General features: G+C 43.2%; 1 protein-coding gene across 4 annotated transcripts in view; it reads right to left on the bottom strand.

Moving 5' to 3' along the window:
- The window catches only part of ddx6 (DEAD (Asp-Glu-Ala-Asp) box helicase 6), a 49,284-nt gene extending 33,124 nt beyond the window's left edge, over positions 1-16,160 (bottom strand). Inside the window, exons 1-3 of one of the 4 annotated variants that reach the window (XM_068054154.1) lie at positions 15,924-16,028; positions 11,603-11,793; positions 5,015-5,493 (exon numbers count right to left, since the gene is read on the bottom strand). In XM_068054154.1, the coding sequence (XP_067910255.1) occupies positions 5,015-5,223 (209 nt within the window). In that variant the 5' untranslated portion in view covers positions 5,224-5,493; positions 11,603-11,793; positions 15,924-16,028. Of the gene's footprint in view, positions 1-5,014; positions 5,494-11,602; positions 11,794-15,923; positions 16,029-16,094 lie in introns of those variants that run through there. The other 3 variants (XM_068054155.1, XM_068054156.1, XM_068054153.1) reach the window with 3 other exon arrangements.
- Between the last annotated feature and the right edge of the window lie 2,974 nt (positions 16,161-19,134).

Genomic DNA, 19,134 nt, shown 5'->3' with positions numbered 1-19,134 from the left:
GTCTGGCGCAAAAGTAAAACGGGAAAGGTAGCCAAACCATGGCTTACAAGGGAAATTAGAGATAGCATTAGATTTAAGGAACAGGCATATAAATTTGCCAGGAAAAACAAGAGAGCTGAGGATTGGGAGCAGTTTAGAATTCAGCAAAGGAGGACCAAGGGATTGATTAAGAAGGGGAAAGTAGAGTATGAGAGCAAGCTTGCGGGGAACATAAAAACTGACTGTAAAAGTTTCTATAGGTATGTGAAGAGAAAAAGATTGAAGAAGACAAATGTAGGCCCCTTAGTCAGAAACAGGGGAATTTATTATGGGGAACAAAGAAATGGCTGACCAACTAAATGCATACTTTGGTTCTGTCTTCACAAAGGAGGACACAACTATCATACCAGAAATGTTGGGGAACACAGGGCTTAGTGAGAGAGAGGAACTGAAAGAAATCAGCATTAGTAGAGAAATGGTGTTGGGGAAGTTGATGGGATTGAAGGCCGATAAATTCCCAGGGCCTGATGGTATGCATCCCAGAGTACTTAAGGAAGTGGCCCTAGAAGTAGTGGATGCATTGGTGGTCATCTTCCAAGATTCTATAGACTTTGGAACAGTTCCTACAGATTGGAGGGTAGCTGATGTAACTCCACTATTTAAAAAAGGAGGTAGAGAGAAAGCAGGGAATTATAGACCAGTCAGCCCAATGTCAGTAGTGGGGAAATTTCTACAGTCCATTATCAAAGATTTTATAGCAGAGCACTTGGAGAACAGTGGTAGAATCGGACAGAGACAGCATGGATTTACAAAAGGGAAATCATGCTTGACAAATCTACTAGAATTCTTCCAGGATGTAACTAGTAGAGTTGATGAGGGGGAGCCAGTGGATGTGGTTTATTTGGACTTTCAGAAGGCTTTTGACACGGTCCCACATAAGAGATTAGCATGTAAAACTAAAGGATTGGGGGTAGTGTATTGCCATGGACAGAAAATTGGTTGGCAAACAGCAAACAAAGAGTAGGGATAAATGGGTCTTTTCCCGAATGGCAGGCAGTGACTAGCGGGGTACCACAGGGATCGGTGCTAGGACCCCAGCTACTCACAACATACATTAATGATTTAGATGAGGGATAAAATGTAATATCTCCAAATTTGCAGATGACACAAAACTGGGTGGAAGGGCGAGTTGTGACGAGGATGCAGAGAGGTTTCAGGGTGATTTGGACAAGTTGAGTGAGTGGGCTAATGCATGACAGATGTAGTATAATGTGGATATATGTGAGGTTATCCACTTTGGGAGCAAAAACAGGAAGGCAGATTATTATCTGAACGGCTATAAACTGAGAGAGGGGAATATGCAGCGAGACCTGGGTGTTCTCGTACACCAGTCGCTGAAGGTAAGCATGCAGGAGCAACAGGCGGTAAAAAAGGCAAATGGTATGTTGGCCTTCATAGCGAGTGGATTAGAGTACAGAAGTAGGGATGTCTTGCTGCAATTATACAGGGCCTTGGTGAGGCCACACCTGGAATATTGTGTACCGTTTTGGTCTCCTTATCTGAGGAAGGATGTTCTTGCTATCGAGGGAGTGCAGCGAAGGTTTACCAGACCGATTCCTGGATTGGTGGGACTGTCATATGAGAAGAGATTGAGTCGGTTAGGATTAGATTATATATACTGGGCGGCACATATATACTGGACGGCACAGTGGCGCAGGTGGGCGGCGCAGTGGTTAGCACCGCAGCCTCACAGCTCCAGGGAACCGGGTTCGATTCTGGGTCCTGCCTGTGCGAAGTTTGCAAGCTCTCCCTGTGACCGCGTGGGTTTTCGCCGGGTGCTCCGGTTTCCTCCCACAGCCAAAGACTTGTAGGTTAATAGGTAAATTGGCCATTATAAATTGCCCCTAGTGTAGGTAGGTGGTAGGGAATATGGGATTGCTGCAGGGTTAGTATAAATGGGTAGTGGTTGGTCGGCACAGACTTGGTGGGCCGAAGGGCCTGTTTCAGTGCTGTATCTCTAAATAAAAAAATAAAAATATTCGCTGGAGCTCAGAAGAGTGAGGGGATCTCAGAAACCTATAAAATTCTAACAGGACTTGGCAGGGTAGATGCAGGAAGGATGTTCCCGATGGTGGGGGAGTCCAGAACCAGGGGTCATAGTCTCAGTATACGGGGTAAACCTTTCAGGACTGAGATGAGGAGAAATTTCTTCACGCAGAGAGTGGTGAGCCTGTGGAATTCGCTACCACAGAAAGCAGCTGAGGCCAAAACATTGTATGTTTTCAAGGAGTTAGATATTGCTCTTGGGTCTAAAAGGGATCAAAGGGTATGGGGTGAAAGCCAGAACAAGCTACTGAGTTGGATGATCAGCCATGAGCATAATGAATGGCGGAGCAGGCTTGAAGGGCCAAATGGCCTACTCCTGATCCTATTTTCTATGTTTCTATGAAACAGACCCTGCCTTACCAACCTGACTGGGCTGAGAATGTGACCAAATTACTGGATTTTGGCAGTTGTTTGACTGCACCTTGACTTCCAGAAAACACTCAATAAAGTGCTACACAGCCAGCCATCGAGAAATATTTCATCTGATGGGAATGGGAGTCAGATATTAAGTTGGATAATTAAATAGCTGAAATCTCTTTAAAGGGTTGGCATCAACAGGAATAGATCTGTCTATAATCAGGTCATGAATGGAGTTCCACAGGGTACCAAATAACATTTACAGATCAAGAGAGAAATCGAGGGGCAGGATGGGAAAGTCAAATGTGATAAATTATTGAAGATGACCAATGCCACGAGGAGGGTAAATAGAACTATAGGTCCTGTTGCTCGAACAGAAAACTACAACCATCATATTTACTCTGTACAAGACCTCAGGTGATCTTACTGAAACATACAAGATTCTGAGGGGGCTTGGCAGGATGTTTCCTCACATGGGGGTGGGTACTAGAACAGGGGCACAGTTTCAAAAGGGGTCTCCCTTTCAAGATAGAAATAAAGAGGAATTTGCTAGCAAAGGGTCGTTGATCTGTGGAATGCTCTTCCCTAGAGAGTGGAGGCTGGGTCACTGAACATTTTCAAGGCTGAGTTAGATAGATTTTTGATCTACAAGGGAGTCAAGGGTTACGGGGGCAGGCAGGAAAAGTGGAGTTAAGGCCTCAGTCAGATCAGCCATGACTTTATCAAATGGCAGAGCATGCTCAAGGGGCCAAATGGCTTAAGCCTGAATCATAGAAAAATTACAGCACAGAAGGTCATTCAGCCCATCGTGTCTGTGGTACCTTTTAAAAGAATTGTGGGTTTCTGCCTCCACCACCATTCCTAGCAGTGAATTCCAGACACCCACCACCCTCTGGGTGAAAGTTTTTCCTCACGTCCCCTGTAATCCTTCTACCAATCACCTTAAATCTGTGCCCCCTGGTAATTGACCTCTCCGCTAGGGGAAACATTTCTACTGCTCCTATTTCTTATGGCCTACTCCTGCTCCCATTTATGATCAGTACAGTCAGAACACTGCACATCCAGTTCTACTCATCGTAACAGAGTGGTACCCTGGATAGGGTGCAGAGGAGGGGAACCAAAATTTTATTTAGTCTTAGGATCAAGGAACCATGTTTATTTTCATTACCAAAACAGACACATACATTAAAAAAGGACTAAATTGTATCCAGTAGACAGGTCACTCGAGATCAGTAGAAATGGTAGAACTGCAAGTACATTTACAAAATACTTAGTTACATCTAACCTATCCCCTCTACCTAAATATTTATTTTCAGATAAGATGCAGTCCTCTGGAACAGATCACCAAAGCAGGTGCCAAGTACAAATTCCCTGCAGTCCTTTAAAAAAGGAACAGCACAAGTTCTAGAGCGAGGAAGTCATTGCCAGTTATGGAGGGCAAACTACAGCTCAGCTGCGATTAGATTTATGGGTTACCAGTCTCCTTAGAGCTTTCCTTGATGCCAGAGAGGAATTTTTCCAAGTTTTGGCCTCAGGGTTTCTGCCTCTCCTAGAGGACAGCATAACTCAGGTGGGACAGGTACGATTAACTAGATAGACTTTTACCATCATCCTTTTCATACTTTGTTTAGATAAATGAGTTAATCAGCACCTCTCAAAAAAAAAGAGCTGGAATCAATTAAACACCTTTAAAAAAAAACTAAATTTGTTTAAATGAAGTGCTATCAGGAGTTGACTTGCTACACAGACAGTACAAGGGGGAGAAATATGTAGATGAACTAATCACTAACAATGTTCTAGGCTATGGGCTGTCTCAACATGAATTTATCTTCAAGATCAGAATAATCTCTCCAAGCTAGCGCCCAGTGATTTAATCAGTTTAAGCAAACAAAAACAAGTTAGCATCTCAAATAGATTTTTTAAATAATGTGCAACATAAAGCCACAGATAAAACTTCCAACTAAATAGTACAGATTGCCAACATAAATAAATCAGAAGCAAGACATCAGCTGTGGCTTGGTTATTACACTCTTCACAGAATCAGAAGGTTGTGGATTCAAATGCCACTCCACTGCAGTACTAAAGTGCTGCAAGTTCAGAAGTGCTACCTTTCAGATGAGAAGTTAAACAGAAGTCCTCTCTGCCACCTCAGGTGGACATAAAAGATCCAGTGCACTATTCCAAAGAGGAGCAGGCGAGTTCTGCTCGGTATCCTGGCCAATATTTATCCCTCAAACTACAGCACCAAAATAAATTATCTGGGTCACTATTTCATTGCTGTGTGTGGGACCTTGCTGTGCACAAGTTGATTGCCATGTTTTCCTACGTTGTAACACTACTTACATTTCAAAAAATACTTCATTGGGATATCACAAGATCATGACAGGCACTATATAAATGCAAGTTCTTTGTCTTTCACATTTGGTGCTATAGTAGACATCCCAAAATGTAGTAATTCAGGAGACTAGCTCCAAATAAAAACTAAATACATTCCATTTAAAAATTAACCATAAAAACAAATGGCAAGCTTATTTCACAAATCAGAATAGATTATGGTTCGAAAGATACTTACTTAATAGTACTGCTGGTCGTATGTGCTTGCTGCTGAGTGCCATTAAGTGTGCTGGCATTCTTTAGCTGCTGTAGCTGTTGGTTGGTCTGTGTGACTTGCTGTGGCGGCACCCCTCCCGGGCCTGCACTGGGTTTCAAAGGGCCTCTCAACTGCCCATTCTGAGTAGACAAACCCATTATAACGGGATTTTCCGTCCTGGCTGTGGTCATTGTATTTATATATATATATATATATATGTGTATGCGTGGTTTCAGTTTACAGCCCAATGTTCATACAGAAACTGTAATAGTTTAAACCTCTTCAAATGAAGAGATAATAAAGTCTGCTCAATATATACGAGTCCTCTGTTGCAATCAAGGCAAGCACTCGTACGAGTCTTTTAAAAAGTCAAGCAGTCACTTGCACTGATGCTTATTATTAGACAATACTTTTTCACATAAATCCTTTTCCATAAAGGTCTTGTGCGTATTCACTTCCACCTGCAATGCAATAAAAATCATTTAAAAAGAGATTCCAGAACTAACATTTAAACCTACTTCACTGGAACTGTAGCTTTTTCCATTCTCTTGACAAAGTTCAGACCAATGACTGAACAAAAAAAAGTTTACTTCTAAACTAGGAGGGTCATCACTACAGTTGCAAGGTTCAACATTCCCAGTACACTTTATTTATAGACATGTTTTAAAGTCAGAAAACCACTGCTCTCTCGCTGTCCTTCCCTACATTTTGAAACCATGCCATGCTGAGGAACAGGAGTTGCATAGTTTGGCCAACTGTATTTCCTTAATAGCAGGTAGCGGAAACACAAACGTTAGATTCAGTACTGCCCATCACTCCACAATGCAATCATTAAACAGTTTTGGATTTCATGTGCAGGATAGTGCCATATTTAATTACCAGACCTATTTTTCCTTTGAATATTGAAAGCCTGAAACATAGGACACATCAACACACACATCTCTACCTTTGATGCCTTAGTCCCCATTAAAACGACACTATATCACCCTACCCATTCCCCCAGTACCGTCCTTATCTTCACTCCCTTAAGTGGCGCAGTGGTTAGCCTCACAGCTCAAGTGACCCGGGTTCAATTCTGGGTACTGCCTGTGTGGAGTTTGCAAGTTCTCCCTGTGTCTGCGTGGGTTTCCTCCGGGTGCTCCGGTTTCCTCCCACATGCCAAAGACTTGCAGGTTGATAGGTAAATTGGCCATTAGCAATTGCCCCTAGTGTAGGTAGGTGGTAGGGAAATATAGGGACAGGTGGGGATGTGGTAGGAATATGGGATTAGTGTAGCATTAGTATAAATGGGTGGTTGATGGTCGGCACAGACTCGGTGGGCCAAAGGGCCTGTTTCAGTGCTGTATCTCTAAAACTAAAGGCCGAATGACAGACTTGAATGGATAAAGCGCACAACTGGTTTAGCCATTCACCACCAGATCTGGCTGGATCACAAAGCACTATGACACACTTTCATCTGCCAAAACATTTCATTATTGCAGGATCATCTTGGAATGCAAAGGTAAACCCCAGGTTCCTTTTCTCAGCTATAAGCCATCTTAAACCCCTTGCCCCCAACTCCTCCATTCTCACTTCCAAGTGCGAGGAACTCATTTGTCACTAAGATTAAGACCATCAGATCAGGGGGTCTGTGCCGCTACTCTTGCTCCCCCATGCAACGAAGCCAAACCTTGAAGGTTCCTCCCTACCCTATAATCTTTCTCTAGTTTTTCTCCTATATCCCCTCATGCCCACTCAAGCTCATCTTGTCCACAATACTCACTTCCTGCTTCCTTGACCCTATTCCCATTAAACTAATGACCGCACAACTTCCCTTCCTCACTTCCACATTATCTGACACTCATCAGATCCCTCTCCTCAGGTACTGTGCATCTCCTTCAAAATCGACTGTCATCACCCCTCTCCTCAAAATTTGACCTTTGACACCCTCCATCCTTACAAACCACCATCCCATCTCCAACATCCCTTCCCTCCAAGTCCCTGAATGTGTTGTCGTCTCCCAAATCCATGTTTACCAGGGGTCCATGCTTGAACCCCTCAAATCAGGTTTCCATCCCTGCCACAGTACAGAAGTAATCAGAATCAAAAATTGCATCGATGTGACTGTGAAAAGGGTAAATTATTACCCCTCGTCCTTCTCAACTGGTCTGCAGCCTTTGCCACAATTGACCACACTAACCTCCTCTAATGCCTCTTCACTGTTGTCCAGCTGGGTCAGACTGCACTCACCTGGTTCTATCCAGTTGTAGATAGAGTATCACCTAGAGTGGTTTCTATTCCCGCTCCTGCACCATTACCTCTGGAATCCTCAATCGCCTTCTATTTCTCACTTACATGCAGTCCCCTGCCAATATCCTCCGTAGAGCATCAGTTTCCACACACAAGCTGGTCGAGCTCTACTTCACCACCTCTCGACTCCTTTACTATCTCGAAATGGTCAGACTACTCATCCAACATCCAGTACTGGATCAGCAGAAATTTCCTCCAAATATTAAGACCAAAGCTATCGTCTTTGGGTCCTCACTACAAACTCCATTTCCAAACCACAGCCTCCATCCCCCTTTCCCTGGCAACTGTGAGGTTGAACCAGACTGTTCACCCCCAAAACCACCTATTTCCACCTTTATAACATCACCCAACTCTACGTCTTCCTCAGCCCATCTGCTGCTAAAACACTAATCCATGCCTTTGTTACCTCTAGATTTGGCTATTTCAACACACCTGTCTGGCCTTCTATGTTCTACCCTCTAAACTTGCTTCTGTGTCCCAATTTTCACCAAGTCCCATTCACCAATCACCCGAGCTTGCGGGCATACGTTGACTCCAGGATAAGCAACACATCAACTTAAAAAAATTTTAATTCTCATTTTTCAAATCCCATTATCTCCACATCTCCCTATGGTTAATCTCCTCCAGTCCTACAACATTTCCAATATATCTGTGCTCCTCTAATTCTGGCCTCGAGCAGCCAATTTTAATCGCTCCACTGGTGGCCAAACCTTCAGCTACCAAGGCCCCAAGCTCTGGAATCCCCTCCCAAGATGCTAAACCTCTTTACTCATTCATGGGATGTGGACGTCGATGGTTGGGCCAGCATGTATTGCCTAGCCCTAATTGCCCTTGGAGGAGGTGGTGATCAGCTGCCTTCGTGAACGACTGCAGTCCATGTGGGGTAGGTACACCTACATCTATTACGGAGTTCCAGGATTTTGACCCAGTGACAGTGAAGGAATGGTGATTACAGTTCCAAGTCAGGATGGTGTGTGACTTGGAGGGGAACTTGCAGGTGGTGGTGCTCCCATGCATCTGTTGCCCTTCTCCTTCTAGGTGGTAGAAGTCACAGGTTTGGAAGGTGCTTTCTAGAAGAGTCTGCAGTGCATCTTGCAGATGACACACACAGCTGCCACTGTGCATCAGTGGTGGAGGGAGTGAATGTTTGTAGATGGGATACCAATCAAGTGGTCTGCTTTATCCTGGATGGTGTTGAGCTTCTTGAGTACCTTTGGAGCTGCACCCATCCAGTCAAGTGGAGGGTATTCCATCACACTCCTGACTTGTGCCTTGTAAATGGTGGACAGGCTTTGGGGAGTCAGGAGGAGTTACTCGCCGCAGGATTCCCAGCCTCTGACCTGCTCTTGTAGCCATAGTATTTATATGGCAATCCAGTTCAGTTTCTGGTCAATGTTAACCCCCCAGGATGTTGATAGTGGAGGATTCAGCAATCATAATTCCATTGAATGGCAACGAGAGATGGTTAGATTCTCTCTTGTTGGAGATAGTCATTGCCTAGCACTTGTGTGGCATGCGAATGTTACTTGCCACCTTTCAGCCCAAGCCTGGATATTGTCCAAGTCTTGCTGCATTTCTACACGGACTGCTTCAGTATCTGAGGTCTCATGAATGGTACTGAACATTGTGCAATTATCAGCAAACATAGGGCGGCACAGTGGCGCAGTGGTTAGCACCGCAGCCTCACAGCTCCAGGGACCCGGGTTCGATTCCAGGTACTGCCTGTGTGGAGTTTGCAAGTTCTCCCTGTGTCTGCGTGGGTTTTCTCCGGGTGCTCCGGTTTCCTCCCACAAGCCAAAAGACTTGCAGGTTGATAGGTAAATTGGCATTATAAATTGTCACTAGTGTAGGTAGGTGGTAGGGAAATATAGGGACAGGTGGGGATGTTTGGTAGGAATATGGGATTAGCGTAGGATTAGTATAAACCACTGACCACCTCCAGGCGCGTATCCATTGTCTCTCGAGATAAGGAGGCCCAAAAGAAGTATAAATGGGTGGTTGATGTTCGGCACAGACTCGGTGGGCCGAAGGGCCTGTTTCAGTGCTGTATCTCTAATCTAATCTAATCTATCCCCCAACCTTATGATTGATGAAGCATCCGAAGATGGTTGGGCCTAGAACACTAATTCTGAGGAACTCCTGCAGTGATGTCTTGGAGCTCAGATGATTGACCAACAACCACAACCATCTTCCTTTGCACTAGGTACCACTCCAACCAGTGGAGAGTTTTCCCCAATTCCCATTGACTCCAGGTTTGCTCGGGCTCCTTGATGACATACTCAGTCAAATGCTGCCTTGATGTCAAGGGCAGTCACTCTCACCTCTGGAGTTCAGCTCTTTTGTCCATGTTTGAACCAAGGCTGTAATGAGGTCAGGAGCTAAGTGACTCTGGCAGAACCCAAACTGAGCGTCAGTGACCAGGTTATTGCTAAGCAAGTGCTGCTTGATAGCGCAGTCGATGACACCTTCCATCACTTTACTGATGACTAAGTAGTCTGATGGGGTGGCAATTGGCCGGGTTGGACTTGTCCTGCATTTTGCGTATACACAAAAACCTGAGCAGTTTTCCACATTGCCAGATAGATGCCAGTGTTGTAGCTGTAATCGAACAGCTTGGCTAGGGGTGCAGCAAGTTCGGAAGCACAGGTCTTTAGTACTATTGCCAGATTGTCAGGGCCCACAGCTTTTGCAGCATCCAATGCCTTCAGTCGTTTCTTGATAGCACACGGAGTGAATGGAATTGGCTGAAGACTAACATCTGAGATGCTGGGGTCTTCAGGAGCAGGCCGAGATGGATCACCTACTCGGCACTTCTGGCTGAAGATGGATGCAAATGCTTCAGTCTTATCTTTTGCACTCATGTACTGGGATATCCCCAGCAAAGGATAGGGATATTTGTGGAGCCACCTCCTCCAGTTAGTTGTTTAATTGTCCACCACCATTCACGACTGGATGTGACAGGACTGCAGAGCTTAAATCTGATCTGTTGGTAATGGGATCGCTTAGCTCTGTCTATTGCATGCTGTGTACGCTGTTTGACTCTCAACTAGTTGTGGGTTGTAGCTTTACCAGGTTAACATCTCATTTTGAGGTATGCCTGGTGTTTCTCCTCCCTACTTAAAACCTACCTCTTTGACCATCTGCGCACATATTTTCTTATGCGGCTTGATGTTCAATCTTGTTTGATAATGCTCATGAAACATCTTGGACATTTTATTACATTAATGGCTCTATATAAACAGTCATCATGTGCCTCCAGCAGTTTAGACAAAAAAAGTCTGGAAACAAGTGATCTGTTCATCACATCTCATTTTCCACATGCTTTCTGGATTCAACCTCAGTGTAGCCCACCTTTAGAAACCAGAGACTCAAAATACATGTTCTCATTCTTGAAGAGATGATTATGTTGTATTGTAATAAGATACCAAATGCAGACCTACCTTTCTGTTCCTTACCGCCCGCACCCCCGCCCCCCCACCACTTCCCCCAACCCCGCAATGTTTCTGGCAGGGTAAAGAATGCAAACTAGAGGTTTGCCTGGAGAACAGGAAAAAAACATTTACCAAAATTACAGCCAAAGAGAATACAACCAAGTTACCTTAAAATAAGTCTCTGGTTTCTCACAAATCAAGTGAGAACTGTGCTATACAGCAACTCCCATTTAAAATTTGGCAAAAAATTTATTTGGGCTCCAAGCAGATCATGATCAGAATTTTCCAATGTCAAATCACAATCAGCTGCTGGATTCTCCATTACTGAGGCAACTGGCCCAGGTAAGCATTAAACTATTGAGAAAGGAAAGTGGTCATTTCAATTAGAATATAACCTTAAGTGATTTTCATAGACTTGCCCAACTCAGAAGGCAAACTGCACAGAACATAGCTCAATAATTCTGGCTAGGTTGGTTTTAGGTTTTACAAATTTTGCGAAGTATTTTGTCCAAGCATCAACTTTGCTACATTACAACAGTAATTACACTTCAAAAGTACTTCATTGGCTGTAAAGTGTTTTGGAATGCCCAGAGGTCATGAAAAGTGCCATATAAAGGCATGTCTTTCACCAAGACACAAACATTACAATAGACAGCTTTTCAAGAGTCACAGAAAGTTAAGGCACAGAAAGAGGCCACAAGGTCCATCGTGTCTGTACCAGTTTTACAGCTTTGTAAGGAAATATAAAATTTAAATTAAAAACTTTAAAACAAAGTTAACCTCTCAAGTGTAAACTACTTAAGATAACTGCAGTAGAAATAAGAAATGGCAGACAGAAGAAAAAAATTACCTACTAGGAAGATATAAAATCAGGCTGGGAAATAGGTATGATGCTGGGAATAGGGTCACGGAGTTTTGAAGCCTTGGTTATACTTGGGATACAAAACTGATTTTTTTTTACTGCAGCAGTTCTAATTTCAGGATCCTTTCGCAGCACCATTAAATTCAGCAGTGGAACACAGACTTCAGAACGATGAATTCCTAATAAGCAGATGGATTCAAATTTAGACTCGACCACCAATTGACAAGTCAGTGGTCAATAAAAAGATACATATATCTTACACAAATAGTAAAGACTGTAGTAACTCCTGTCAAAAAAAAACTTTTGTACATGAGAACAGCAAGCATGAACTGGCTATGGAAAGTATAGAATCAGAATACTACAGCACAAGTGGCCATTCAGCCCACTACATCTGTGCCAGTTCTTCGATAAAGAGTTATTCAATTAATCCCACTACCTGGTCTTTCCTCAGAAACTTGTAATTTTTTTTTCTTCCAAGTAATCATCCAATTCTCTTTTGAAAGTTACTACTGAATCTGCTTCCAGTGCCCTTTCAGGCAGCACAATCCAGATCACAACTAACTATGGGAAAAATAAAAGTTTCCTCAAGCCCTTCTGGTTCTTTTGCAAGTCACCTTAAATCTGTATCCTGTGGTTACCAAACCTACTGCCTCTGGAAACAGTTTCTCTTTATTTACTCTATCAAACCCCTCCATGATTTTGAACACCACTATTAAATCTCCCCTCATCATTCCCTGAACTAAGGAGAAGAACCCCAGATTATCCAGTCTCTCCAAATAACTGAAGTCCCTCAGCCCTGGTACCATTCTAGTAAATCTCCTCTGCACCCTCTCCAAGGCCTTGATTGTATATTGTTCCATCATACTGATCAGACTCTTGTCATCTGTATCTCACTCTAAAAAGCAACATCTCTTTCATCCTATGACTTTTAAGACTCACAGGTCTGGGATAACAAAGATTGATTGGTCACATCTCACATTTTCTTTCCATAGCACCCATTGTGACTAAACTGATTGATCACCATGAGAAATGTGCAAGTATTTTATGTAACACTGTGCTCAACATATTTTAATCACTGCAACCAGCCCTTTAAATGCAAAAGGATACACAAACTGCCAAAAGGGCAAACTTGTGCATACAGGGGACAGCTCTGCAATTGTATGCGTGCACAGAGCTTTGCTCCCAGTGCGTAAATTTCCAATGCTTTGGGCATGCTAACTGAATTGGCAACAGCATTGAACACTTTAAACCTCCAGTTTATAAAACCCTCTGAGCATTTTATTTCACCCAAATTGCACACAGTCCCTATGATGCAATGTTCCTAAAGAGTTCTCACACTATTGTACACAGGTTGGGATGAACTCTAATGTGTGATCACCTTTGCATCACTATCAACTAGTTTTTACTTCACGATGTAATGCAAAATCAGCAGTGTAACTGTACTGTTAGTTTTAATGAGTGACGCAGTCATTATGATATTATAATTAAGACTGATCAAGATGAAACTAGCCATGAGTGACAAGTTTTAAGAAAAGGATCTTTCACCTCTCGCATCTTGTCTTTCGTAGCTGGACAGAGACACTGGGAGACTTGGTAGATTGCTCATTAATACATGCACTCAAACAATGTGTGGGTATACAAGTCAGGAAAGGATGAACAGGTTGGGTCTCTTTTCTCTTGAAAAATAAGCATGACCCAAGAGGTCTTTAAAAATTAAAGGTTTTCATAGAGTGAAAACAGAGGGAAAGCAAAGGGAGTATTTCCTGTTGTGGGGAAAGAGCATAACTGAGGCCATCAATATAGAGATAGTCACTAAGAAATCCAGTAAGGAATTCAGAAGAAACTTCTTTACCCAGAGTGGTGAAAACATGGAACTCTCTACCACAGGGAGTGGTTGAAGCAAAGAGGTTTTTAAAAAATATTTGTTTCATGGGTTGTGGGCATCACTGACAAGGCCAGCATTTGTTGCCCATCCCTAATTGCCCTTGAACCGAGTGGCTTGTTAGGCCATTTCAGAGGGCAGTTAAGAGTCAGTCAACCACACTGCTGTGGTTCTGGAATCACATGTAGGCCAGACCAGGTAAGGTCAGCAGATTTCCTCCCCTAAAGGGGATTAATGAAGCAGATGGGTTATGACGATCGATGATAGTTTCCTGTCACTGTTACTGAAACCAGTATAGATGCATTTAAGAGGAAGCTAAACAAGTATTTGAGGAAGAGAATAGAAGGTTACAATGATGGATTTAGATGAGGAAAGAGGAGAGGAGGCTCAAATGGAACATAAATGCCAGCATAGACTAGTTGGGCCAAATGGCCTGTTTCTGTGTTGTATATCCTATGTAATGAGAACTAGCAGGCAGATAGCTTGCCAACCTCAAATTATTTATCCAACAAAAATATTAGTGGTCCAAGTCACATTATCGGATGCAACACTGCACTGGAAACAGGCTTTAATTTGTTAAATTTAGGTTCCGAAGAAGGGTCACTGACCCGAAACATTAACTCTGCTTCTCTTTTCACAGATGCTGCCAGACCTGCTGAGTGGTTCCAGCATTTCTTGTTTTTATTTCAGATTTCCAGCATCCGCAGTATTTTGCTTCTTTAAATTGTTAAAGCCTGTCCACTAGCCCTATTGCCAAAAAAGCTATTAAGTGCCAATTAAAAGGGTAAAGCTAAGCAAGTGGTATAGAAAGCCAAAGTGTCCATACAAACCTTAATTCATTTTATAGCCAGGAGCAGGCAATGCTTTAAACCAACATTATCCCAAACATATTTAGTTATTAGAAAATAAAAAACGCAATCCAATCATTTCTGCCTCCAAAAATTTAAATATCCTGCAGATTGAATTAAGCAACTTAAACAAACCAGAAGGCATTTCTTGCTCAAATTGACTATTCAAATTAAGCAACCTTAAATTAACAGACAGCACATCTCAACTACTTAGTAACCTGCCAAAATACAGGAAGTCATGTAAAAGGGATTGGACATTCGCTCGAGTAGCAAGAAAAATGAGGGCTTCTGAGTGAGGATCTGCCTCAAACTACCTCCCCACTCCATTACAAATTGATGCTTTATGAAAAGCAGAGAGAAAAGCTTAACTAATTTTGTGACTACGCTCTAGAATTCCCTCCCGATACCTCTCTGCCCCACTTTCCTCCTTTAAGAGGATCCTTAAAACCTACCTAATTGACCAAACTTTTGGTCATCTGTCCTAATATCTCCTTCTGTGGCTCATTGTCATAATGCTCTTGAGAAGCACCTTGGGATGTTTTACAACAATAAAAGGAACTATATAAATACAAGTTGTTATTTCTGCAATATTTAAATAGAACATTTCTCACTTTATCCATTGTCTACATTAAACTGCACAAACACAGATTACATTCACTATCAAAACTATATATTAAGACAGAAAATATGACTATGAAGTAAATCAGTTTAAATGTAAATGTAATAATTCCCCTTAAATAAAACAAACTTCAATTGAGTTTTGTAATCTTACAACAGTAGTTAACAAGCAGAATTTCAAATTCAATTTAGTCACTTTTGCTTAAAAAAACTATCCAATAGTTTGAAGTAAAGCAAGTAGTCAATATTCACAAACTATTTTCCTTTAGTTTCTCATCCCTTTCCTGGAATTATTGAGAGTTTTTTTTAAGCCCTAAAGTCCCAACACCATCTGTCACATTGCATTGACATAAGCAAAACTGGATTCCAAAATGTAGCTTCAGAGAGTAAACAAAAAACTCCATGTACCTCAAATTAAAATACAAGACATATTTATATATTTTATCAGCTAGCAGACAGTGGCAAGCTGCAGATTACTGGCAGGGTGAAGTGAGGGCTAAATGGGTCAATATTTACACCGTTTCCCACATAAAACTCAAGCCTTCTCCCTTTTATCACCCCAAATAGAGAAAGGAACTGAACAAACCCAAACGTTTCCACAAATTATTCACAATACAGAAAGAATCTCGACTGACTGTCAGAAATTAAACGAATTACAATGTAAAGAAAAAGGTAAGGAAAACTATGTAAAAACTCGCGAAAAACAAAAGCTTTAAAAAAATTTAACTCAAAACACGAATTTTAAAAGCGATCGATAAACATACTGAAAATAAAAACGCCAAAAAGCGACTTTCGGGCCTTGCACCAAAGCAACGGCCAACGGAAGAGAGGAAAAAATGATCAACTTCCTACGCAGCTTTATAAATAAAAGCAGCCGAACAACCGTTTTCAAGAATAAAACTACATCCCAACCCCTGACACCCAGACAAAAGAATTTAGGAGAAAATACTAGTGAACGAACCCACGATGACGGCGATTTCTCTCCGATTCGCCTTATGTTTATTCGCTTTTTTTGTCTGCCCGATTCCAATATGGCGTCTCCCCCCCCCCCCTCGGCCCAACGTCACCGGCCGAGCCCGAATAAATCAGTCGACTTTTAAAGCAATCCCGCCCGCTAAAACATCGGGGTTACCTCATCAAACTCCTTAAATCGACTATAAAATGCCGAAACTGTCGTCAGTTTGAAAATTTAATTTACATTTAAAGGTGGTGTCCCCGGGGGGAAATTGTCTCGTCACGTGACCCCCACCCCCCACCAAAGCTGCAGGTTTCTGCCTTAACTTTTTATTCTTTGATCATTTTGGAAGTTTTTTGTTTGTTATTGATGCTGTTAGTTTTTTGTCATGTTTATCCTATTTTATTTCCCCCCTCTGTTTGTATTGCTGTTTGTTGATCTTGTTGTTCCACATTCACGCCCTCTCCTGGAAGCTCCACTTTCCATCTCAAGATGTGGCAAGTTTGGAAATTTAACCCATTCACGTTGAGTGATCTTAATTTCTTCAGTCGCATTCCCTGTTCCATTCGAGTTTTCCTGGCAAATGCTCAAAGCAGAGAATTGTTGACGCGAGGAATGCTTTGCCAAAGGGAATGTTTGGTGCATCTTTTAAAGGTTAATATTTCCAAATGCAGATCTAAGAGGAGCGTGCAGGGCGCTAAGACTAATTTTGGTCTGATTGGCTTTGTTTTGTGCTTTTAACTCCCATTCACCCACTTCCCTTCTGCTCCCTGACCACATTCATGGGATCTGAGTGTCGCTGGCAAGGCCGGCATTTGTTGCCCACTCCTCATTGGCCTTGAGAAGGAGCCGCCTTCTTGAACTGCTGCAGTCCTTCCGGTGTAGGGTCCACTGGGGAGTGGGGGTGGGGTGCAGGAGGAAGGTCAAAAAAGCAATCGCGATAGGGGATTCAAAAAAAAAAGGGATTCAATAGTTAGGAGAACAGATAGGCCTTTCTGCGGCCACAGACATAGCTCCAGGATATTATGTTGCCTCCCTAGTGTCAGGGTCAAGGATGTCACTGAGCAGCTGCAGAGCACTCTGAGGGGGGAGGGTGAACAGCCAGAAGTTGTGGTCCACGTCAGTACCAATGACTTTGGAAGAAAAGGGATGAGGTTCTGCAGGCAGATTCTGGGGAAGAAATTTACAAGTAGGACCTCAAAGGTAGCAATCTCTGGCTTACTCCCAGTGCCACGCATTAGTACAGAAGTAGGAGGATAGTACAGCTGAATGCCTGGCTGGAGAGATGGTGCAAGAGGTTGGGCTTCAGATTCCTGGGGCATTGGGACCTGTTCTGGGGGCAGAAGGACCTGGATAAGCTGGACAGGTTGCACCACAACAGGACCAGGACCAATAGCATGGTGGGATGGTTTCCTAGTGCTATTGGGGAGGGTTTAAACCAGAATAGGAACCTGTGTGTAGATCCAGAAGGGAGAGAAGCAAAACAAAGCACACCCCTTAGTTTAGGGTCCTCTGTTTTGGCCAACAGAGAGGGACGGGAGAGTGTGACTGTGAAGGCGGCAGGTAATGGGACCAAACAGACAGTCGTGCAGGAGCCTCAGCCTTTGCAATTGTCAAACAGGTTTGAAGTGCTTGCAACCTGTGTGGCTGAAAGTCAGGTCGGCAGGGTGGATGAGCAAACTCTCCATGGCACCATGGTACAGGAAGCCGTTCAAGCGGGGGGAGCAAAAAGGAAAGTAGTGGTAGTTGGGGACAGTATAGTGAGAGGGATTGACATTGTTCTCTGCAGCAAAGAGCAAGAATCTAGAAGTCTGTGTTGCCTGCCTGGTGCCAGGGTTCAGGGCATCTGCTCAGGGCTGGAGAGCAACTTACAGTGAGGGGGAGGATCCAGTTGTCATGGTCCATGTAGGTACCAACAATATAGGCAGGACAAGGAAAGAGATTCTACATAGTCAATATGAGGAGCTAGGCACCAAATTAAGAAGCAGAACCTCAAAGGTAACAGTCTCTGGATTATTACCTGAGCCACGTGCAAATTAGCATAGGGAAAATAAGATTAGAGAAATGAACGCATGGCTCAAAGACTGGTGTGGTAGAAGTGGGTTCCGCTTTGTGGGGCACTGGCACCAGTACTGGGGAAAGTGGTAGCTGTACCATTGGGACGGTCTTCACCTGAACCATGCTGGGACGAGTGTTTTAGTGAGCTGCACAACTAGGGAAGTAGAGGGGATGTTAAACTAAATAGCGGGGGAAAGGGATCAAATTTGGGAAGACGTGGTAAATCAAAGAGTAGCGACAGGGCAAGAGAGGAAGGTATTAATATGGGAAATGATAAACAGACCATGACAGGATGGGACAGAGAGCACAAATCTAAGAGTAAATCAGCAGATAAGGCTAGAGGTTACAAACATAATAAAAAGATACAACTGCGGCACAGTGGCGCAGTGGTTAGCACCGCAGCCTCACAGCTCCAGGGACCCGGGTTCAATTCTGGGTACTGCCTGTGCGGAGTTTGCAAGTTGTCCCTGTGACCGCGTGGGTTTTCGCCGGGTGCTCCGGTTTCCTCCCACCGCCAAAGACTTGCAGGCGATAGGTAAATTGGCCATTGTAAATTGCCCCTAGTGTAGGTAGGGAATATGGGATTACTGTAAGGTTAGTATAAATGGGTGGTTGTTGGTCGGCACAGACTCGGTGGGCCGAAGGGCCTGTTTCAGTGCTGTATCTCTAAATAAAATTTAAAAAATAAATAAAGGCTCTGTATCTGAATGCATGTAACATTCAAAACAAAACAGATGAACTGATAGTGCAAATAGAAATAAATAAGTATGATCTGATAGCCATTACAGAGACATAGCTGCAGGATGATATAGAATAGGACCTGAATATTGAAGGGTACATGACATTTAAGAAGGACAGGAAGCTAGGAAGAGGTGGAGGGGTGGCTTTGTTAATTAATGATGGTATTAGCACAATAGAAAGGGAAGACCTAAGTTCAGGAAACCAGGATGTAGAAACGGTTTGGGTAGAGATGAGAAGTGGTAAAGGCAAGAAGTCACTTGTGGGAGCGATATACAGGTCCCCTAACAGTGGCCACACGGTAGGAGGGGGTAGACGAAATAATGGGAGCTTGTCAGAAAGGTACGGAGATAATCATGGGGGATTTTAATCTACATATAGACTGGAAAAATCAGATGGGCAAAGGTAGCCTAGATGAGGA

The sequence above is a fragment of the Heterodontus francisci genome, chromosome 22, assembly GCF_036365525.1.
Source record: "Heterodontus francisci isolate sHetFra1 chromosome 22, sHetFra1.hap1, whole genome shotgun sequence".
Classification (NCBI taxonomy): Eukaryota; Metazoa; Chordata; class Chondrichthyes; order Heterodontiformes; family Heterodontidae; genus Heterodontus; species Heterodontus francisci.
The sequence above is the reverse complement of the archived record's forward strand: the minus strand, read 5'-3'. Positions and strand labels throughout refer to the sequence as shown.